Source organism: Alligator mississippiensis, chromosome 4 (assembly GCF_030867095.1).
Source record: "Alligator mississippiensis isolate rAllMis1 chromosome 4, rAllMis1, whole genome shotgun sequence".
NCBI lineage: Eukaryota > Metazoa > Chordata > Crocodylia > Alligatoridae > Alligator > Alligator mississippiensis.
This window is the reverse complement of record NC_081827.1, coordinates 77,194,877-77,218,995: the sequence shown is the minus strand read 5'-3', so window position 1 is coordinate 77,218,995 and position 24,119 is coordinate 77,194,877. Positions and strand designations below refer to the sequence as shown.

Sequence of the window (24,119 nt, the reverse complement as noted above, 5' to 3'; positions counted from 1 at the left end):
GCCCTTGCAGTGTGCTCTACATCTCATTAAGTCTCGGATCCAGGCTCCATCTGATTGACATTTTTCTCTCTCATATCTTTTCCTCTTCACTGCTTAGTGGGTCACCTCCAACAGAAGGAGTGGAGGGTAGGGCTGTGCAAAGCTTCGGTCCCCAATTTGATTCGGTGGAGATTCAGCCCGATTTGGTGGCCGAATCTCCAAATCTGAATTGAATCAGAGGGCCCTTTAAGCTCTCCAAATCAAATCAGAACCGCCGAATTGATTCAGAGAGATTCGGAAAGATTCAGTGATTTGGACATAGACACAGCTTTAAATGTTTTTTCTACATACATCTAGGTAGCAGGCAGCTTGTGAATACTGCAATGCTGGGGCACAGGGTATCCCACAGAAGCGCAGGAGGCTCCCCAGCACACTAAGCAGCAGAGCAGGGAGTAGACCAGAAGCACTTCCCGTCCACTTCTGGGTCTGCTGCAGAGCGCACTGGGCCCCATCCCCCGCCCCATGCCTCCCTGGTTCAGTGACTGGTGCCTCCTGGCCAATTGCTGAGCCAGGGAGGTGTGGGGGGCCCCCCCGGCGTGCTCCCCAGTGGACCCGGAAGTGGACCAGAAGTACTCCAGGTCCACTTCTGGGTTCGTCACCAAGCACGTGGAGGGCCTGGCCCCCCACTCCTGTGGGATGCTCCATCCACCCCAGCATCGCAGTGCTCACAAGCCACACTGGTACCTTGAGGTATGTAGAAAAAACATTTAAATCTGTGTCTGTTTCTGAATCACTGATTCTCCGAATCAGCATCGAATCTTCAGATTCAGCCAAATCGAATCAGGGGAAGTGATCTGAATCAATGAATCAACTCACTGTCCCTGATTCGCACCAAATCTGAATCTGAATCAAATAGGGCCTGCTTCGCACACCCCTAGTGAAGGGTGGTTGAGGCACTTTCTTAAGAAGCAGATATGGATTTAAATCCCCTCTTGCTGAGGAGCCCTAGAACTTTCCTTCCATGTAGTTTCCCTTTTCCTGAACAAGTCTTCTGTTGGGGTAAAAGATGGGAGAACTCTTCTCCTCTTTCATCATGGGTTCAGGTTTATGCACCTTCTCTGTCAGAATAAGAATGCAGAGGCATGCGACTGGAGTAGATCCATTCTTAGCGTGCTCAGAAGAACAAGTTGGGGGCGACAGAATCTAATACTATGTAAATGGCCTCACTGTTACTCACTCATTAAAATGGAGTTGAATCTGGGCCTGCCCATATAGATATCAGTGGCTATGAATGGAATATATGACATCCAACACACAGTACGCAGTCTAAGCCAGACACATAAGTCTCTTGCCTCTCTCTTGCAAAGACTGTGGCAATTTTCTCCACTTAAGATTCATAGCCATAAATTCACCCCCTCCTAGAATGAGATCGGTTTTATGAAATAAGGCTGGAATAGAGGGATTCCAAGATCCCCTCCTTCCAAGATATAATAAAGGTTCAAATTCCTTCTCTGCTCATGAGGATTTGAACTCGCATCTCCTACCTTAGCTTTCCCTGCTTGTCCCCATGCCCTGGAAGCAGGGAGATCCTGGCCCCAGCTCCCCAGTCAGGGGCAGAGGACTTGGAAAGAGCTGTAGGGGAGGGGCAGGTCCCAGCCCCCTTCCCTGATCCACTGGTGGGGAAGCTAGCATCTAGTTCACTACTAGCTTCCCCACTGATGGATTCAGGGCAGGGACCTAGGACCTGCCCCAACTCTGCAGCTCTTTTCAAGCCCCGTGCCTCAATCACTTGATGAGAGCACAGGACTGGGACCTGCCTCTGACCAGGACAGTTCTCAGCCCCTGCTCCGTGATTGCTGGATCTCCCAGCTGCCTGCTCCCTGATTGCGATGGCGAAGCAGGGACTAGGAGGTAAGGATCTCTCAGCCCTCTACCGTGATCATGATTTTGGAGCAGGGAGGCTTGGAGCAGCTTGCTGCCAGGGCAGGAGGACATAGTCCCTGCCTGGGCTCTGGTGGCAGAGTTCACCCCACAGCAAGCAACTCCCAGGGGCAGGGAACAATCTTCCACTCACTGGTGGCCAGCTGACTGGGAGCAGATTTGCTTCTGGTCAGTTGTCTACATAAGTGCTACTGCACAGTAACTAATCACAAGTACATTTTCTACCTGCATTTGCAGGTAGCAAATTTACTCACAATTAGAGAGGTTTACTGCGCAGTGTGTGCACGTGTAGATGCACCTGCTTACTGTGCAGTAAACTATGCTAATGTGCAGTGAAGTGTCTCATGTAGACACATCCTATGTCTTATAATGGTAGAGTCCTTTGGTGGATCTATCCTTAGGTGCTGTAGAATATTTGAAAGTGGGAATTAGGCACTTCTGAAAAGTTTTTAAGTGTTAAAATGGATGATGCAGAATAGTTCTATAATTACACATCACAGTTCCATCCATTTATAATGAAGATGATAAGGCACATTATAAATAGTGGGGGAGAAAAGTGATAAAATCACAAGTCCTTTTATCTCTAAAAGTTTTAGCAGTCATTTCTTCTCTTATCACTATCATCCTGTTGGGTTTTTTTTTCCAGAATCCACTGCTGCTTAACATAAAATGTCAGTTATCCTTTTTACACTGATGAATCAACACTTCATAGGCACTGTGCATTTTATCATTTCCCTCTTGAAGCAGTCACACTCATCCACTATAGTGCAGGGCTGGCACATAGGTGCTAATGAAGGCATGCATACTTGATAATTAACAAGGTCCCTGTTAAATATTTATGAGGGCTGAAAATGGAATTCATAAAACAGACAAAACAATATTGACATTACCTGGATTTGTTCGAATGGTACTTCAAAGCTGAAAGACTCATTGTAGTAGGGATTCAGAGTGTTCTTCTTAATTGTTGTCTTCTTCTTCTTCAGCCTCTTACCATTCTGCATCAGATGGATTTTCACATAGGGATCTGCATAATCACAATGAAAAGTCAAGGTAAGAATTGATGTCTGGATTAGTGCAGGGTCTACTGCACAGCATTTAATTCCAGATTTGAAGATTTGATGAAGAAGCTGTGCATGTTCAAAGCAAACAGTTTTAAAAGAACCTTTATTTTTATAAAGTCTATATTTGCAGAGGCTGAAATGTGATCAGTTACTGTTATTCCTATAGGAATATGAACTGTACCAAGTGGTGGATTAATTTTAAAGGAATACGGTACAGATCAGTAACTGTTATATCCACATACAGTTAATTCTAGGGTTGCGGGGATAAATTCTAACCTTATTCTGCTCCATGACATGTTAATCTATACACAGGGCATGTCTACATGAGATGTTTACTATGTAGTTGAATAATTAACTGCACAGTAAACATCTTGGGGTCCACACGTGTGCTCCTATTAGGAAGCATGACATTAATAAACTCTGCAGCAACGTAGTCTTGTAAAATACAAGTACTACCTTGCTGCAGAGTTTTTTCATGTGCAGCAGTGCATGTGTAGTTGCTGCCCTGGCTGGCTGGGGCATTGGGCACTTCAGTGCAGGGCTAGCCTAGAGGCAGCCCCCATGCTGGAGCACCCTCATTCCCCAGCCAGCCACTCTGCAGCAGGTGGAGCCGGGGGGAGCAACCAGTCCAGGGCTGCTCCCTGTTGCTCTACCTCCTACAGAGTGGCTGGCTGAGGCACAAGAGTGCTTCAGTGTGGAGCTAGCTGACAGGCAGCCCCCATGCTGAAGCACCCTTGTGCCTCAGCCAGCCCTCCCCACTGCATATGGAGCCCTGTCTGTCTGAATAGCGCTGGACTGGAAGGCCGAGCCCCCAGGGCTGCACGTGCTGTGGAGGGCTGGCTGCAGCATGAGGGTGCTTCAGACTCCTGGTGCTGAAGCACCCTCAGGCAGCCCCCATGTTGAAGGACCCTTGTGCCCCAGCCAGTCCCTCCGCAGGTCCTCTGCCAGCCTGGACTGCTCTGACCAGGCTCCATGTGCTGTGCACGAAAAAACTCTGGAGCAATATGCTCTTGAGATTTTTGCTCGCAGGCACATATTCAAATGGTACACACGGGAGCAAAAAACTCTGGAGTTTACTTGTGTGCATTAACTGCATGTATAGATGCGCCCATAGAGACATACTTACTGGTGTAATTTCTTCTGTACAGGATCTCGAGGTCCCTTTCTCTGCCTGGGGTCTCTAAGCTCTGTTAGGAACAGCTCTGATGATCTGAGGAGGGAGTGTCCCATTCTGTAACATGATGCTTTCCTATAGAGAGGGTGTTCTTCCTCTTGCTTGCGCTACTACTGCTGGGCTTGCAAGTCTTTAGGAGCAGCCAACCTGGCGTAGAGCCAGATTATACAAAAAAAAGAGGAGTACTTTTTCTTTTACAGCTGCATAGAAATAGTAATGGGGATTACTGGTCTCAGTACCAATGTAAGGTATGAATAGACATTACTGCACTGCTGCATTCTCATCTGTAGGACTGCTGGTGGTCTTACCTAAGAAGACTGAAGAGATTCAGTATCTCTCTAATCACATTCCTTATGCAAGGCAAACACCCACTGATGTTGCTACACTGAAGGATCCCTCTCAGGGATATCAATAGGAATTTTGCCTCTAAGTATAGGAGCGAACTTCTAATTCTTGATTAGAATCTTGATCTGATTCCGACAATGGATTTGCTGGGTGCAATCTTTTCAGACCAGCATAAATCAGGAATAATTTCATTAAATTGCATCATCATGCTCTCATTCACAGTGATAACCTGGTGTGGGAAGAATCAGTTTCCTTCCTTTCATTATCTTGTATCTCAGTGATTCTCAACCAGGTGCCACAGCACAGGGGTGAGACTCTTAAAGGTGCTGTGCAATGTTAGCACTGTTATGATGTAAAAGTACCTACGCATGATTCACAAAATAAATCTAGAGCTTTCAAATAGGAATCTATAGTGTCAGAAGCATTTTGACATGTTGTGGTCTGAGTTCTTTGCCACAGAAGAACTGCTCTTTTTTCTGTAATCAAAAAATAAGTGAAAGCTAAGGGATGACATTTTCCCAAGGGGTGCTTTGAGTCTAAAAAGTTTGAGAACCATTGCTATACAATACTCTGGTCAAAACATGAACAGGAACTTGCAGGTCTTTGAGCAGCAGTTGTGTGATGTACGCTCAAAGAAACCTCCCCTCTGGCAAGCCAGCAGGATCTGTGCAAAACTCCTGTCAGCTGGAAGTCACTCTTGGCATATTTTGCATGCAGGTTCTTTTACATTATTTATATCAAAGAGAGGTGCTTCATCCCTCCCGTCTGAGTGCTGGATGTGGGGAACAAGTGAACATTTGAAGTTAAATTTCCTTATGCTTACTATGAGCACGTGATTTTTTAAAGAGTGTCCAATAGAATCTATGCTTGAAATACCTGGGAATAATTGCTTCCTGCTACAAGGCACTTATAGTGAAAGGCTCTAGGAACTCAGTATGTATAGCTGAACCCAGAGAAGTTTAAGAGCGTGATCTCAGTCTCTGATAATGGGCTCTTCAATATAGGAAATGCACAACAAGATTCAGGGGCTGTAAATTGAAGCTAGACAAATTCAGGATAGAATTTGAGGTTCTGAGTCTTTTTAGCACTGAGAATACTTAACCACTGGAACCATCTTACCAAAGGTGGTCATTGATTCTCTATTACTGGCAATTTCTGAATGAAGACCAGTTGTTGGGCTCTAGTTCAAACCAGACCAAAATCAGGGAACATAAATGATCTGTGCTTTACAAGAAGTCAGATTAGATCCCAAGAATGTCTTTTGGGTTCATAATGTAGGAATTAGGAACTATGGTGGGAAGAACTTTAAATACTACCATTTTTGTTTCCTCAGCAGAAGTACTGTTTTCCTCTGCATCTCGCAAACTGGGTCTGGCACCCATGCTACTAGAATTCTGAAGTGCAAAGCAGAGGATTCTGTAGATCAGCCAAGTTGAATCAAAACATGAAAAGAAATGGTCTAAACCAGGGTCAGCCATGCATGCCACAAGTAGTATGCATGCCATGTAAGCAGCATGCATGCCACAAGTAGCACGGGCAGTCTGTGTGTGTGGCATGTAGCAGACGGAGAAGGGGACAGGCAACATAGTGGCAAGCATAGGAAGATTAATGTATGGGCCAGTGAGGCCTGGATCCAGGAGCCCCTGCCAATCGGGAGCCCCCTGGGTGCCTGGGTTTCCTTGGGAAATGACAGGTTTCTCCTTGCAGGCTGGCAGCAATCCAGTGGGGTGGGGGTAGGGGCTGGGGGACCTGGGGCCAGGGTGGGGAGCAGGATGGAGCTACAGGTGGCTCATCCAGGGAATGCGGGGGGGAGGGCAACTGATCCCTGTCACTGTGCGCACCCCCAGGGGAGGTGGGGGTGGTGAGTTGTGCCTCCCTCTGCTAGGCAGGCAGGGGGCATGTGGACTGTGTGGGACCCCTGGGGCAACGCAGCAGAGCAGAGAGCCCAAGACCACAGAGGGCAGCCTGCATCTACTGTCACCCCACTCAGCTTTGCTTTGGCCGTGGTGGGGAGCAAGGAGGAGAGGCAGGCATATGCCATCTCACCCCCAGCCCAGCTGGGCCCACTCAACCTCTCCCGTGGAGCATGGAGGCCTGCTCTGCCCTTGGCTGTGGCAGCACCAGGAGGGAGAGGGGCCGCTCTCCCTGCTGGAGTCCAGCTCCTGCAGGCACGAGGGGGCCTCCAAATTTCTGTTTGCCCAAAGCCCCAATAAACTTTAAGTCACCACTGGTGGCAGGTAGGACAGGGAGCAGAAAGCAAAGCAATAGATTGGGCAGCAAACTGAAAACAACAGCCAATTAAGCAAGGGAAGGGGATCAGAGTGGTACTCAGGGAGGGTGTAGGGCTAATTTGTGGCACACCTGCCAAAAAGGCTGGCCCTCACTAGTCTAAACCATTACTTTTGTTGAGACTTTGTTGAAATTCAATTTGAGATAAGAAAATATCTTTTTAATGTGGATAATATTTGATAAATAGTTTGAAAATAGAGTGTTAACAAATTGATTGTGTAGGAGTGATGTTGTAGGCAGGATGGTCCAGGAAATATGCAAAGATTTTTGTGGGTGATTTTGTTGGGCTAACTGCATAGTTGGGCTGGACTTAGACAAGCTTTTGAATGCATTGCATTCTTCTTTAGGTATTAAAAAAGTTATTGGTATATGAAGAAAATCATGGAAGTAAATTAAGATGGTGTTATACCATGGATTAAGTAACTACCAATGGGAAAACCCCTGACCTGTAGAAATTAATGCTGAATTCTACTGTACTTAGTCTGTGAGTAAATGACATACATACAGGATTGATTGTTCGATTCATGAAGGAATTTTATGGCAATCACATTGATGACAGTGTGGATATGCTGTTATGTGTAGAAACAAGCTGCACTGCAACTAAACCACTTTTAAAAATAATATTAGCATTAAGTATCTACTCTTCATCTATTATCCTGATGCTTTTAAACATTTTGGGACTGATGCTACTTTCTTTTTCAAACTGATTTTCTTTCTAGTTTCACACTGATATGGGTCATGGTGCATGGAAGGTACGAAGACCCCATATCAGATAAAGTAGTTAGATTTAGGTAATTATTTTTTTTCTTTTGATGCCAGCTTCTTTATTATCTTGCATCATCTTGTTTTCCTACTCACAAGAAAGCCTCTCTAGGGTCAGCAGGCTCAATCTGAAAGTCAACCAATGCAGTAGAGAGACAAGTGGTACTTGTTCGTAGACACAAGCCTACCCTGGCAGCCATCACAGTTAAGTACACTTCAGAAATTGGTATGCTGAATATAATGGAACATTAAACAACCAATCGTGCTGCATGTGCCATTTATTATTAGAAAAGAACAAATTAAATGTCAGCTAGCTATGTGAAATCATAATAATTTTTTCTAATTTATAAAGAAAGCATTAAAAGGCTTTCCATATTTACAATGCTAATTAGAAAGAAGCAGTTCACAGCTTAAGAATACTGAATACAGAGCTACAAACTAGAGTGACTCAATTTAGAGTGTATTATAACTCTGGCAGGTTGTGGTCTTTAAACTGTCATGATGATGTCAACCATCCCATAACCTGCAGCTGCCATTCACCTTAGCAAACTAAATACTTTTTTAATATATTGTGCTACTAGAATTTAAGTATATGGTACTAATTAAAGTTTCATTATTACTTTGTTCATGTGTTCTTCATCTCTTTTATACAGAATTACGAATTTTTACTAGTAGCAAAGAAAGACACACACACATTTAAGCTTAAGAACTATTTTTATATGATGGGTTATTGCTAGTAAAGCACATGGCAATTAATATATAAAACCTCAATGTACTGGATTTTGCAGTGAAGATAGACTAAGCTTCTAGACCTCCTCATGAACAGATGGTGGTTGAATCTGGATTTCTCTGACTTTCTAGCAATTTAGCCAATATTTTAATGACTGCACCACAAGTCAGTCATTACCAAAGCTATTCTCTGATGATCATTTTGAAGGTGGCCCCCTTAGCAGCTACAAGAAGTAAGTAAGTGTGGGGCCTAGAGGAAAAGCATAAACCAGAGGTGTGTGTGGCTGCTGGCTTGGATGGGAAAGAGCCCTGCATTCTAGCTTGAACTCACCTTTTCCTTCCTAGGTGAGTACCTAGCTACTGGGGACAAAAGATAGATGCATTCTCTCTCTCCCTTACATTGTTAAGACTAATACCCATTAGTCACAGGCTTTGGTCAAAAACATTTTCAGGTCTCCAAAGCCACTTTGTACCAATTAGGGGTACGCACTGCATACATGGCCCAGCTACATATGCTGCCAGTGTTTAGCCTGCTACACGTGCCTAGTCTGCATGCACCTGCAGTTGTAGGATCATGTGTTTAGGAAAAGAATTCCTACCTGCAGGGAAGTGCCATGTAGATGAGCAGATCTGGGTGTTTAGATGTCCAAGAAGGGAACAGAATGCCACCCCAAATGTACCCACCATCTGGGTATGAACTGTTGTATTTTGAATCACTTTGGGTGAATACTGTTGATTTCCTGATTGCAAGTAAAGACCACCCCATTGAGGGGTGTTGTGTGTTTGTAGATTCCCATTTGCTGGTATAGAAGAGGGAGTATTGTAGCTAGAGAAGCCCACAGGTTCGAAGGGGACTAGAACAAGCTATGCTTCATAGCACTTTGTCCCGTAACTTCATTTTAATTGCAGTGTGGGATTAAATGCTTGTTGCTGCTACTTTATTTGCTCCAACGTTAGCATTCTATGCATGGAGGCAAAAAAGCTATAAAAATCAGAGCTTGAATTGCACATTGTTGGTTTTACAAATACATCTCAAGGAAGGCTAATAAGACAGCTTTTAAAGCGTTGGTGTAATAAACTGACATCTTTTGTTTTATTGAAGTTTAGAGGGAGGATGTCAGTACATTATTTAAAGGAGACCAAATTATCTGAGTCTCACCTGAAATGCAAGTTGCAGTTGTACAAAATTGGTGGTGAGCACTTCAGTATTTTAGAAACTGGCTACTGAGATACCAAAGCAAAAATTCAATTCATACCAATACCCTGATCATTGCCACTTTGTGGCCCATGTGTATGTAGCCTGTTTTAAAAAATGTACACAAAGCAAGGCTAAAGCAATATCTAAAATTTAAGCAGAAGAATCTGTGGAGCATAACAAGGTGGAAAGAAAATATTCTGACAAACAAAGGAGAGCTGGAGAGCCACTGTTTGTCAGTGGATTTTAAAATGAAAATTAATTATAAGTGATGAATAGTTAATGAAAAATCATTTTTTGCCTTTGATAGGGCAGCAATTAGTGCACATGAATTTCCAGTTGGATAGAGCAAACTCTTTACAGCACAGCAATGTCAACAAAACAGCTAAGTTGGAATGGTATTACTACAAAGGTTTATTCTGAACGCAAGCATAAAGATGGGGGTTTGATCTTTGATAAATATTTGTAAGGCCTCTGTTCTATGGTGTGCTAATCAAAGTGAGAAAAACCTTCAGATAGAAAGTTGACAAATTTGAAAACCCCCCCTGCAAATTGATTCTAAGACTGACTGTTTTCATAAGGCTGTGGGGATATATCACTGTTCAAAGAAAAAAAAAATCTGCCAGTCCTGGTTGGTGAGATCAGACAAAACCCCTAGTAAGTCTAGAGTAAATCTATAATGATTAATAGAGAAGACAGAGCAAGAATAAACTAGCAATAAATGCAGTTTCATAAGTTTCACATGAGATAGTAATGTATTAAGAAAGGAGCTGCAAATAAAATAGAGAAAATAATATAGGCTGGAATCACCACTAACTGTATTTTTATTAGAAAATGTCAGGGTATCGGCATGCTATTTAGCACATCCACTTTTGGAAAGAAAGTCATTCAAAGTTGCCCCACGACTGCCTGGCGGAATGCAAAATGTTCAAGCCAGTTCCCATTTTGAACAGACTGTTGAAAAGAGCTCCCAAATTCATCTAGTAGATAAGAAAAATTAAAGCTGGAGTTGCTCTTTTATCAGAGAGGTGATTTTAAGGGTGAACCTTAGTGAGGATAGGGCCCAAACTACTCTCTCTTCCTGCTGCTGCACAAGAGATAGGCGGAGGAGGAGGTGTGCCACTCCAGAGTCCCAATAGCTGGGGCAGGGTGATGGACTCAATTCTACACCATTTTACCATGAATCTGGTGTGGTTCTTCCACATCTAGCCAGCATAGAGGAACTGCTGAATGACACAGCAGCCCTTTGGATTTTCTACATCAATTGGACCAAGGGTTAATATTAACACCATTACTGTACTTCCTTCTGCTAGTGGAAGAAAATGGCAGCCAGCAGATGTTTCATTGTAGGGTCAGCCTGGCTCCTGGAGAAGGAGCAGAAGAGGACAAACCCTTCACTTGTCTTTATCACATCTGCTGGATTTCCCCCCACATTTCAGGACATCCTTACTCTACGTGCCTAGAAATTCTTCCCCCACTGGAGGAGATGATTCAGCGTGATGCCTGTGGCTTTCAAGCCACAGATAATTTAACTTTTTCCATCTGTGTGTGTGTGGTAGGAGGGAGCAAATAATTAAGGCCTCAGAAATAACCTCTAATGAGTTTGGAGGGATATCATGCATGGGTTGTCTAAACCAATATTCTTTAGAGATGGAAAGCCTTGGAATTGGAAGGAAAGCCAGAGGAAGATAATTTGAACTACCTGGGGAAGCAGCAATATCAGGTATAATTACTAAGAATCAGTACAAATGCTGCACGGCCTTTTAGATGGTCTACAAGTTATGGTTTATGCTCATTGTCATGTTGTGCCTTCTACCTTCCTCCACAATGAGTGACTTAGAGATGGTGCCTTATCTTTAAAGAGCAGCTGATGACTCATGGAAAACACTGAAAAAACATTCTCATTAGAAACAGTTTTCTTGGTATACAATAATTTCTATCTCACTCTCACTGCAGTATTTGTTTGAAAATGAAATAGTTGCTTCCTTGACGTTTATTTGCTACTTAATGCTTTTTTCTCAGCTGCCATTAACATTTCTGTGGGATTTCATGATAATTTCCATAGTTCCAAGTATGATATAACTCACTTAAGGGAGATCTGAGTAGTGTGACCATATGTCCAGGTTTGCCTGGGACAGTCCTGGATTTCATAAGCCAGTCCTGGCAGGTTGGTCAAAAGTCCTGGGCCAGAGTCCGGTGGGGTGACATGATGCACAGGCAGGCGGTTGGGTAGGCTTGCACTGCTGCCCCTGTGTGGGAGCAAGGAATATAGGGACTTTGGATATGGCCTCCTAGATAGGGTGACCATACGTCCATCTTCCCCAACAGCAAAAGCAGTGCCTTGCCTACCCACCTGCCCAGTGCACCATGCTGCTCTGCCTCCCGGCCAAGCTCTGGCCAGCTGAAACCAGCCTAAGGAATCTGGGAGTGCCCTTGTCATGTCGGGATGTATAGTCACCCTAGGTATGAGTCAGATTTTAAGTTGAAGCAGAAATTTGCTAGGTGGGCCTGGGGAGAGGAGACTGGAGATTTGCTGGGGAGATGTAGGATCTAAGAGTGCCAGAAGCAGGTCTCTGATTCTCAAAAGAATTTCTTGACAGGCCTCACACCAGCAATGAAAAGTAACTTTTAAGCAAGTTTAAGCAGCACACTCATGATCCTGCACAGGAGAATTCATGAAAGCTAGCTTCATGCTACGCCGTAGCATAAGAGCCATGGATAGAATAAAAAAAGAGATCAGGCCTTTGGGAGCCAGCAGCAGTCGGGCCCAAGACTAGCCCAGCCCGTACTTAGCTGTGCTCTACCCCTCCTGAAAGAATGTCACACAGCTTCACAGTCCTCTGACCAGCTGCATCTATCTTTGCACATTCTTTGCATGACTACTGTTTCTTTGTATTTCTTGGACTAAGCTCCTCTAACTGAAATTGTAAGTTCTTTTCTTATAGAAATAGCAATTTTTTTCAAAGGCCAGGGCTTGTTAATACCACAGGGAATGGGGATTGGTGCTTATTAACAGTAGTCTTCGTGCAATGTAGAAAGTTAAAATGGGAAACGGAGCAAAAGCAAGGTTTAAAAATAATACCTTGTTACTGTTGTGCAATTAAACAAATATACGGTTGTTATTAAAATGCTGAATCCAGTAAATAAGGGAACACCGAGGAGAAGGAAGCATTATACAACTGACAGAGTGCCAATGATTTACCCTTCAGAGGATTGCAGACTGGGATTGCTAAACATGTAAAACAGACAGTAGAAGCAGAATTGTTCATATTGGCCTAAGGGCTATTCAGACACCAGATGAGTCTGCAAGTATCTATTGCACTCTCCAACTAGAATGTAACCACAACTGTTACAACTCCAGACGGGGAGAATAGCATAAAACTGGAAGAAAAAAAACACTTATTTAAAAACAGCACAAATTAGGGTTTATGAGCTTGAGATAAAAGTTTACTGCCAAAGAAAGGGCAGTTGATCTGTCTCCCCTGCATACACGCAGCCCATTTCAACCTAGCTACTCATAAGCAAAACCAACTGTTTTACAAAGCACAGTAATTTTGGGTTGAACCCAGCAGCAAAAGACACCTTATGTTTTTATCCTGAGCCAAAACTGAAGACTCTGGTGGGAAAGTAAGGCAGCTGAACCAAGTACTCTGTAAATGTGATTACACTGAAAATGCCAGCTACAAAGCAGTAATCCGCTCTGCACTATATCAGCCAGGACACCAGCTTCCTCAGTTCAAAAGGACAGGGTTGATGTTGCTGAATCTTTAATGCAGTTGAATGGGCAGGGGTGAATGGAGTACAGTATTCATTTAAAAACTCCTATGTCCTCCTATCTTTTGGTAGAAAAAGAGAGAAGTCCTGCAGTTTTAGGCAATGGGTAACAATAAAAAAGAATAGCATATATTTTGTGGTATATACATAAATGGCACATAGGTAATAAACAAGGTGTGGTAGACATGACATTAAGCAAGGGAGAGTGGAAATGACGGAGCAAAACACAAATCTATATATTTTCTGTATTGCAATTGTAATCTGACTGATGGGCTTGAACAAACATCTGTTACAACCCAGAAGAGTGTCCTAACATCTAGACTATAAGGCAGCTAGAGATGGGTTGCTTGCTGTCTCTCCTACCGAAACTGTTGCACTTTGTATGCTATGTGAGGCCCTGATTTGCTACACTATACCTGTTCTCATACTTACACTCTTTTTTTCCCCACCCCCGCATGTTTTGTGAGAGGCTTGATCTATTAGACTTCGTCTGAGAACATCTGCTCAGTGGACTGGGCGCTCTCAGTAGATAGGCAAGGGAACACTTACTCTGAGAAGCCCAGGGTGGGGGCGCTACCATCAAGCTGCTGAGCACTGCAGCATCAAGGCTTGCATGGTTGTGTGTATACCTACCAGCAGAAAAAAAAGTGGCTTTTCTGGTGGAAACTTAGGGGGCTGGAGAACCTGGATGGCACGCAACTGGGGGGATGGGATTAGATGCTTTTGTCACTGGCACAAACCTGGTTATGTTTTGGGGGCTCATGGTGTGCCATGACTGTTTTCTCCTGTTTTGCAGTTTGCATATTGGCATCTGTTCTACCCAGGAAAGCGCACAAACACCAGCAGTCTCTCCCTATGCCTGAAGAAGGGTGTTTGTGCCAGAAAGCTTGCAAAGAACAATTTTTTTCCAACTAGTTAGTTGGTCTAAAAGATACCGCATCTACCCAAAGAACCTTGTCTGCCTGTCGTAGTGATATGGTATTTGTGGTCTTCTTGGAAAGCCAATGTTATCCTGTATCCATTTATGTCACTGTTTTCACAATGTGCTTGTGCTTTCTGCATACATCTTTAGGGTTTTAGATATGGTTAGGAATGGCCTATTCAGCCAAATGACTGCCAGGTATGTCGGGCAGACTGAAGCGTTCTGGTTCCTGTTGAGATGAGGTGTGGATTGCTGGTTGGAAGGAGTGAGCTAGTTAGCTGTGGGCTAGGAAAGGTCAGAGAGACCCCAGTAGTCAGGACTGGAAGAAATCTGGAGGAAGGTGATTTCTGGTGATGCTGGTTAATACTCTGAGGAAGGCTAAGGTGCAGTTAAGTGAGATGGTTAGGAACGTTTCTTGTTTTGCTTTTCTGTATTCAAATATATAGTCATTTTTGAGCGTGTTCAATCCTTTAATCCAGGGGTGGGCACCAACCTGCGGCTCCGTAGCCACAAGCGACTCTTCAGAAGTTAATATATGTCTCCTTGAATCTTTGCACAAGCACACGGTGGCCAAATGGAAGCTGGTCACCGTGTGCTTGTGCAAAGATTCAAGAAGACGCATATTCGCTTCTGAAGAGCAGTGTGTGGCTCCGGAGCTGCAGGTTGGCCACCCCTGCTTTAATGTAATACATCTTTTGTTGTTTGGCTCCTTACTGATTGCCTGTGGAAAGAGTGATTTCTAGGTGAGTGATATTCCAGGCAAGCCCTTTCTATGGAGAGGTGAACCTAGAAAAAATTCCTGCAACCCAACAGGGTGAGGGGGCACCTGGGGCTGACAGATTCCCTCACTGGAGCTGCAGGGGCTGATACAAGGGTAGGCAATGTTTTTTGGCTGGAGTGCTGAAAAACCCACAATGTCTACCTTGTAAGGTGCTGGAGTGCCAGCATGCCACAAAAACAAAACTGGGGTGGGGGGGAAGAGGGGGGCAACATTTATGATTATTAACTGTATTAAATATGCAGTGCATATTTAATATAGTTAATAATCATAAATGTTGCTTTTTTATTTTACAGTAAATACCAGGTTTTCTAAAAATGTGAAACCTGATGACAGTAAATATAACTTCATGTACTGCCTTTGTACTTGTAATTTTTTTTCTTGTTAAGTATGTTGTGATGAGATGGGGAAGAGAGGGAGAGAGGAACAGGGAGCAGCCGGCGCTGGAGGAGTCACTGCGGGCAGGCTGGCCTGGCCAGGCCCTTGGGAAGGCTGCAGCTGGGGTCAGGCGGGGAGCAGGGGCTGCCCCAGGGCTTTGCAGACTCAGGCCACAGCAGGGGGGTGCCCAGCAGCACCAGAAGTGAGGCCCAGCTGGCCCGCACAGCTCTGCAGGGATGGGGTGCAGCCACCCTACCCATGAAGGGACACTGCCTGGCTGGGGCAGGACTCTGGGCTCAGGGAGCACCCCGCTTTCTTTCTGTGCGTGCTGGGTATATTGCGAGTGGGAACTGCAGCTGCAGGCTGTTCCCTTGGGCTCTGGGAACAGGCACTGCAGCCAGTGCTTGGGGCCAAGCTGGCCAGGAACCTGCAGCGCAGCGGCTCTGTGCAGTGCCTGCCCCAGCCCTGGCTCCTGGAGGGGAGCTGTGGGTGGGCAAGGCCAGGACCCGGGCAGGCTGAGGCAGCTGTGGTAGCTGTTCTCAAGCTCCAGGGGGCTCCCACAGCCAGGCCCTTGCACTGGGGATGGCTCTGCCCTGCTTGCACTGTGCCCAGCGTGCAGGGAGGTAGATCCCGGAGGGAAGCCCGCCAAGCATGGTGTCTGGCCTGCCAGGCTGCATCCCCATGCACGCAGGTTGGCTGCGGCCCATCCCTGTGGAGCCATGCGGGCCAGGCCAGGCCCCACCACAGGTGCCGCTGGGCACCCCTGCCTGCCCGCTCACCACAGCTCGAGCCCAGGGAGCCCCGGGGCCGCCCCCACTTCCTACCCACTCCTGCCTTCCTAAGGGCCTGACCGGGCGGTCTTGCCCGCAGCGCCTCCCCCCACACCACCCAGACTCTGTCCTGACTGCCCAGCACTCGGCACCTCAGTGCTGCCACCCACTGGAAGCCTCCAGGGCAGAGACCCTGTGCAGCGCCTGCCTGGCCCCAGCCCTGTCCACCCACAGCTCCCTCCAGGGGCGAGCTGGGCTGGAAGGCACAGCCTGGGGGCAAGGGGCAGGGGCAGTCGAACACAGACAGCCTCCCTGCCTGTGTTGTTCTGGCTCCAGCCCGGTGCCTGCTGTGGCACTGGGACTTGTGCCTGTATGGGAGAGCCCAGAGCAGCAACTTGAAAAAAAAAAAAATTTAAACAATTTCTTTGCATGTCTCCTGGTGTGCCAGGAAAAAGGCACGTGTGCCTGAGGTTGCTGACCCCTGGGCTGATATAAGGTCAGAGGACCTGAGGGAGCGATCCCAGGGAAACCTTGGTCTGTTTCTTGGGACAAAAGTAGCACAGTGGGGAGAAACTCGGGGCTCTGCAGGACTCCCCATGGTTGGGTTTGTGATAGTCACTATGTGAAAATCTGCGGAAAAAAGCAACTGGAGTGACTGATAGAAGAAAGATCAGAAGAACTAAACACAGTCAGTCTGGCCACACAAACTAAGGGTTTGACAGTGATCTGAAAGCAAATGAAAGTTGAGAAAATGAGCTGTTTATGGTGTTCCAAAGGGCCCTATAACTAGACTAAATGGGCTGCAATTAATTAAAGGAAGGTTTAGGCTGAATATCAGTGAAACATTCAGTCAGATTTGTTAAACCAGTATCGTCTTCTGCAGAAAGTAATTGAGGTCCTATCACTAGAATTAATTAGAAAAAAATGAGACAAAGTATCAGAGAGTATGTAGTGCTATAGGAAATAATTCTACATTTGGCTGAGTGTTTCTTTGCTAGTTTTTCTTTCATTTCTACTATATTTTCAGCTATGTTCATAAAATTAGTAATTGAAAACAGAATAATATCTCCTGCAGAAAAAAAAAATAGCTCAGAAGCTGCAAAGAAAACAAGATCTGATCCTTCTCTGAGGATGCACAGGATGACAAAAGAAAATTTGAGATATGGTCTATCAAAAGAAAGTAACCTGTACTGTTATGAAAAGAAAGTGTATTGCAAACAGAAGCAGCAACTAGTCAAACTAATTTATTAGCAATTTGCTGTAGCAAGAATTTACATTTCATGTGATAGTCTTCTCATGGCGACATCATCAAGCCACAGCTTTGCAGCTTGATTGCACATCAGCATGGTGCTGCTAATGTTCTGCTTTTCAGTACAGAAAGGAGATGATACAGTATGCTTAAAGATAATCTTCACTCCCTCCCATGCAGAGTCAGAAGCAACACATTTCGAAAAAAGACAGAAGCAGAGATAAAGGCTGTCTCACATACAAGCTACTGTGCAGTAACTCCACTTACATGCATTTTTTCTCAAAGTCAACAAACATATTTATGACAGGATATGCCATGCACTAAGCCAAAGATAATGTTTTAGAGGAAAAGCAAAGATAGGAGAAGTAAGCAAGGCATGCAGCAGTGATAATAATGTAATTGTCTTTTTTTTTAAAAATGCCTCTGTATATGAAAGAGATGGAATTCCAATGTGAGGTAGAAAAATATAATGAATATATTTTATAAAGAGAAAACATTTAAAAATAACTGAAGTATTTCACATAAATGCCTGTTCTGCCATTTTATAGCCAGCATTTTTCTTAGCTTAGGTAAACATACAGTCTTTGATGTCTGACAATGTGAAAGAGACATGTTTATGATTCAGATGATTAAACCAAAAATATCAAATCAGTGACAGCTAATACTGCAGGAACCCTGCAGTACAAAAAGAATAAAAAAACACAAGTCCTAGAGGTTTGTTCTTCGAGCGTCTATGACTACAAGGACCATCAAAGCAACCTGATCTCTGCACTTCACAGCTGAGAGAGAAACCAATCCCAGATATACTTTATCAAAGCTGATATTTATTTTCAAGAGTGTATCACGATGTTGAAGCCATATTTCATTCATCTGTAGTTGTATATAAAAAAAGAGCCCCCTAGTTTACATATTTTCTTCTCAATTTCAATCAAATTCCCAGTACTTTCTCTACCTGAGAAGTTTATATTTACATGTAGGTCAATTCTGGTAAGTTTGTTTCTTTATAAGTTTTGCTTTTTTCGTAATGGATTAAAGTGTTATGGAAAAGAACTGCAAATACAATGAAAACAACTAGGTTCCCCAACACAAGGAGAAAATATTTGTTTAATAAATATACACTAAGCAAGATTTTCTGGTTATGTTGTGAACAGCTTTGCAGTTGGCTTCCCAAAGCTAAGAAACTATTTTGCCCAAAAGGGAGAAATACACTTTTAGGTCTCAAAGAATATATCAATCCTACATATAACAAGCCATGATATAGACATACACTCCTGCAATCTTAGGGGAAAGGCCTCATTTCTAGAATCTTTTTGTTCCTCTGTATGAGGGCTAGTGAAAACTAGAGTCGGCGTGCTGCACAGACCTTCTTTAAAGGGTAAGAGGCAGGGTTCACTGGCAACATGACCGGCATACGAAGGAGTATGCACTCTTATTTTTTTCAAAAGCTGAAACAGACTTTTCAGAAGCTGAAACAGATTAGCTTTGTCTAGACTAGGGACTGTTGTCACATGTGGATTGATTTTAAGTACCATAAGCTGTAAAAACCAAATTTATGCCCTTTCCCACATGTTAGGAAACTACTTTACCTCAATTTTAATATGTCAGGTTATAGCCTAGGTTCAATTTACCATTGATTTCAATGGAGTCACATCAGTTTACATGAGCTGCTATCTGGCCCACTGTATTCAAGTGATCCTGTTGGGGTACAGTGCTCTCTCATGTGACTTTATTCAGTTAAGTGACTCGGCCAAAATATGTCCCTTATAACTAATGGAATAGGGAACGGTAACTTACATATGAGCACGTTGCCTGCATTTGCCGTATTGCCATAGTGCCGGTTGGCACTTCTAAATTCTATCTGGATAATTTCTCAACTTCCTTAAAATGTCTAAATGGAACTTCACATTGCTTCAATACCTGTGGTTCCTATCAAGCAAGAAACTGGAGTAGTTTGATAACAGAAAATTCAACACAACATCAGTCTTAATGAAAAGCAATTTTGCAGTTTCAAAATAACATCTAACTTTCTTCTGTCCTCCACTCAAATTTGAAAAGCACAAAAGGCAGATTTTGAATGCAGACAGTTGCAAAGGAAGATCTGGGGATCACATATATTACTGCAAAAGCTACTGGTTGTTATACTTCAAAAACAGCAGTTTTTGACTTAAGATATACACTTCTGTGAGCAATAGTAGAACTTAAGCTTAAGACCTTCAAAGCTACCTGAAACTGTTGAAACTGGAAGCATGAGCACGTTTCTTATTTCATTTCTATAATGCCACAGACAACTTACAAATAGGAGCAACGTGACAAGGTCTCTGCCTTATATACAGTAGAGTATTTAAGTGCTAATATTCAAGGTGGAATGGAAAACAAGTGGACAAGGCCATCAACAATAGTGTTGACAATGTACCAGTGCCAAGGACATTATTTCTATTATAAGACAAGAGAAAATAGACTTGACAAATTGCATCATTAGATAAAAGGGGGAAGGGTAATTTGGGCCCCAAATATATCTCAAATGCTTAAAATTTTCCTAGGCATTCAATGACACAAATTGATATTTGATTGACATGTTATGATTTTGCCACTTACCGTACAGATCACTTTGGCTTAAAAGCCAGTGAAATGTGGCACAAAACATCAGAAATCAGAAGTTACATGATGGTTTCCAGCTCAGATACCTGTTACAATTTAGACAGCAGATATCCAATTCCGTATGAAAGTGGTTGAGCAGGCAGATCTCGTGGTTCACTGACAAGCTAGATTAAATTTGAGCAGTTCAGCATATTTCTGTTTGCCACTCTATTGAGACAATATCTTGACATTGCCTAGTCAAGGGACCATCTGCTATGACAAAAACCCAACAACCCATAAATCACATAAGAATTTTGAAGTCTTTTGAATGTTCAGACTTGAAAGCAGTGTTGCTCAAAAAGATGTATCTATCTGTTTGAGATTATTAGACATGTAGAGGGAGGAGGAGAACACAAAATGAAAATGATAAGTGTCTGCATTCAAGATCAATAAAGTGAAACAATAGCTTGTAGAGGACAGATGGCATTCCCTATTCATGGCAGGACTTGCTGTGCATGATAGAGGTTACAAGCATCAGAAGACATTGTGTTGTGGGAACAATTTTTCAAGCCATATTTAATGCGGTTGGGCTGGATTTTTAGAGGTCTTTGGAAGATGTAGTGAAATTTGCAAAAGCACCTAATTTGGTCCTGCTGAAAACAATGGGAAGGCACAGTTTGGAGTTAGGCAGAGCCTTAGACTTCCTGCCTATTTTTTCTAGGAATACTGGGAATAGACATTGCTACTTGTCAACATTAAAAGTTATTATACATGAAAGTGTTGTTGTTACTGTTTATCCAGCGTTCAGGCAATTGGCAACAAGAATGTCAAATATGTGAATGCCAGTCGGTTAGAGCACTCTACTACCAAAGCTCAAACCCCCCCCCACAAAACCCACACAAAAAGAAAGGAAAACTCACAAAGCACCCAAATGACTGCTACTTAAGCAGAAATTAACATGATTTAACAAAGACCACACCTTCTCTACCTTCTCCATCTTCCCCTGGCCTGACAATAAGAAGAGGTTAGTAACTATGGGGCTTAAAAAGAATTTAGCTTAAAAAATGCTTATTGCAAAAGCCAGGCTGCTGCAAACTGTTATGTATTCTGAGAAAAATTAACTCCTAACTCCACACTGTGTGGGGATCCCTGTTTACTGAAAGAATTTAATCCTTTTTGTCCTGATATTGTTCAAGCAGAGGACATTTCTGGAGTTGATGAGCTGGCTAGGAAATTATCTGGAAAGTACTTTATAAAAGTTACAAAAGATGGATTATAGAAGACTGGTCTTCCCCTGACCCTGTGGGTAGGCAGCAGATATTTGAAGATTTTAGTGTTACCTTTTTTTTAAAAAAAACAACACACAACTCTCTAACTTTCTAAATTCTGTAACGTTGTATCCTCTTGTGCTGTGACTAATCTACTGGTACTGTGACAGAATGCTTTTATGCTATACACTAGAATAATAAAGATTTCATTTTGATAGAGTCAAGTTGCTGAAACAAACCTCAAAGTTACAGTTTTTGAAATGGCCAAGAAAGTTTGTTCAGAAATGTAACAGAAAACAATTTTTAGCTTTGGTATAAATTAGGACAAAGTAATGATTTTAAGAATGAAGAAAGCAAAAACTTTCAGTGGGTCTCTGTGTTGAAGCTCATTTTCTGTTCTTTATTAGTACTAGTATAACAAGTATCTTTGTGTCCACAGGATTCCTTTCTTGCTGCATTCCAGGAGCTCCCTGGAACTTGTACAGAAACCTCTCTTGCTACCATATTAGGAATCAAATTGTGTAGCTGAAGCCCATGGCTGAATGAGGATAATCAACAGGGAATGTGTTTGCCTTCCAGCCAAATGAGTAAAGCAAAGTGATTGAGGAAATAAAACAAACAACAGTGCAAACCGAGCAGTTGTATTCAGAATGCTTTCTACTACAGAATAGCTGGAAATCACAAGAAAACCTTGTTACTTACTTTTTTTGTTTGCCACTGTATGAAATACCTGACAGTTGCATACCAACATTTAATTTCAAAACCTTGCTAGTATTTTTAATAAATCCTTTGGGGCCAGAGCCATACTCTATCTTGCTTTACTCTATATACTCTATATTGAGCCTGAACCCATGTAAAATGGTGTAGCTCTATTGAAGTAAATATCACTTTACACCAGCTGGCAGTTTGGCATTTCAGTTTCTGGGATTTCTTGTGACGGCAAATGTAGTAATTCCTTCATTGGTAAACAGGCTTGTACCTCATAGAAAATCTCATTTTAAGTACAAGCATTTTAAATGATTCAGGGCTTTGCGCATGAAAGCAGAGCTTTAGTACTTCTAAGCATATCTATGTATGTTTTTTGCACTGTCTTCAATAACACAGAGTATGTTGGGTATTTAACTCTTTGTGACATCAGTGAAAAGCAGAAATCCCAAGTGGAAGTGATTGAAATCTACAGATTTTGCTACAACTGTACCTAAACAAGACCCAGAACCTCTATGGGCACCTAAGCCCACAATATTGGTGCTAGTGACATTGTCAAAGCTACTGCTTAACCCTTTAAGGGCAGGTATACCCTATAGTGGCAGCCTACTCTGAAACATTTCTGAGCACAGCCTACACACCAACTCCTGCCTGCACACTTCAAACCCAGAAACAGGCTGATGCAGATACTATGGGATCATCTCCAGTGGCTGCTCCCGAAACCATTGAATTCCAAGGAAACTACAAACGGATACCACAGAGTCTCTTCACCAGCATAGTTGATTTGAAACATGTGAGCAGGAGAGGGATTAGGGGAGCAGACTAGAGTCATCTGGGGAGGAGCTCAAAACCACTGTTGTGTACACATGTGTTCAGTGTCCAAGTGTCCACCACCTAGTGTTCACAAAATCATCTAAGTATCCCCCACCACTAACAAGCTGCTTATAGCCATAGTTCAAGCAGAAGTCTCACAGACCCCAAAGTAGGATTCTCAAATTAGACGGGGGAAATCTTGCCAGTGGAACCCAAATCCCCAAATATTTTTGTGGGCATTCCTGAAAACATGATACCTGTAAGACCTCACAGCAGAAAGGCTGGATATAGGACACCATCAGGTAAAGAGATGGTACAGAATCTGCACAGACAGGGGCAGACCCTGCAAAGGTGGAAAGGACACTCATGGGGAACATGGAGGGGTTCAAATCACTGCTCTGTGTGGCTCACTGCAGGAACCCTAATCTCCTTTTTCCTTCAAAGTATGTGCCTTGACTATTGGGCTAGAGATTCAGTCTTGCTTTCTCTGTGAAGATGTAGGTCACCATTTATATGACATGGAATGGAAGTAGGAGAGCTTAAACAAGATAGCTGAATAGCTAGGTTGTTAAGGAACTTGGCTAGTAGGGCTGTACGAAGCTTTGGTCGCTGATTCGATTCAGCGGAGATTTGGTCTGATTCGGCAGCTGAATTTCCAAATCCAAATTGAATCAGGAGACCCTCTAATTTCTCTGAATCAAATCAGAACCCTCTGAATTGATTCAGAGAGATTCAATGATTCAGACATAGACGCAGCTTTAAATGTTTTTTCTACATACCTCAAGGTACCAGGCAGCTCATGGATGATGCGATGGTGGGGCAAATGGAGCACCTATAGGCTAGTCTGTGCATTCAAGTAGGGTTACTATATTTCCAGTTCAATAAAGAGGACATCTGTCATGCAGGGGGAGGGAGGGAGTATATGATTGTTGGGGGGGAGGGGCCAGTGATATGCCAGTGCTCTGCCCCTGCCTATTCTGTTGCCCCCCCCAGCCCTGCTGCTACCTCTCATTCCTGACCCTATTCTGTTGCCCCGACCCCAGCCCTGCCAGTGCCCCTCACTCCCAAACACAGTACCCTGCCCCCCTGGGCCAGGCTGGTGCCCCTCACTCCCAACCCACAGCCTCCCTGTCCCTGCTGGTGCCCCTCACTCCCAACCTGCAACTCCCTGGTGTTGCCAGTACCCTGCCCTCCTGACGCACAGGCCCCTGTCCCCCCTGATGCCCCTCACTCCCAAGCCACAGTCCTCTCAGCCCTGCTGGTACCCCTCACTCCTGACCCATAGGCCCCTGCTCCCCCCAGCTCTGCCCCTCAAGCACAGGCACCAGCCCCAATGTTGCTGGGCTAGCCATGCAGCTCCCTGCTGCCCTTGAAGGACCCCTCATCCCCTTCCCCTGCTGGAGGGGCAGG

At 43.8% G+C, this 24,119-nt stretch overlaps 1 protein-coding gene across 18 annotated transcripts in view; it reads right to left on the bottom strand.

Moving 5' to 3' along the window:
• The window catches only part of SYT1 (synaptotagmin 1), a 672,911-nt gene that overhangs the window by 9,893 nt on the left and 638,899 nt on the right, over positions 1–24,119 (bottom strand). For all 18 annotated transcript variants that reach the window (XM_059726116.1, XM_059726117.1, XM_019493983.2 and 15 more), the window contains one exon: positions 2,811–2,944. In XM_059726116.1, coding sequence (XP_059582099.1) covers positions 2,811–2,944 — 134 coding nt within the window. The remainder of the gene's footprint in view (positions 1–2,810; positions 2,945–24,119) is intronic.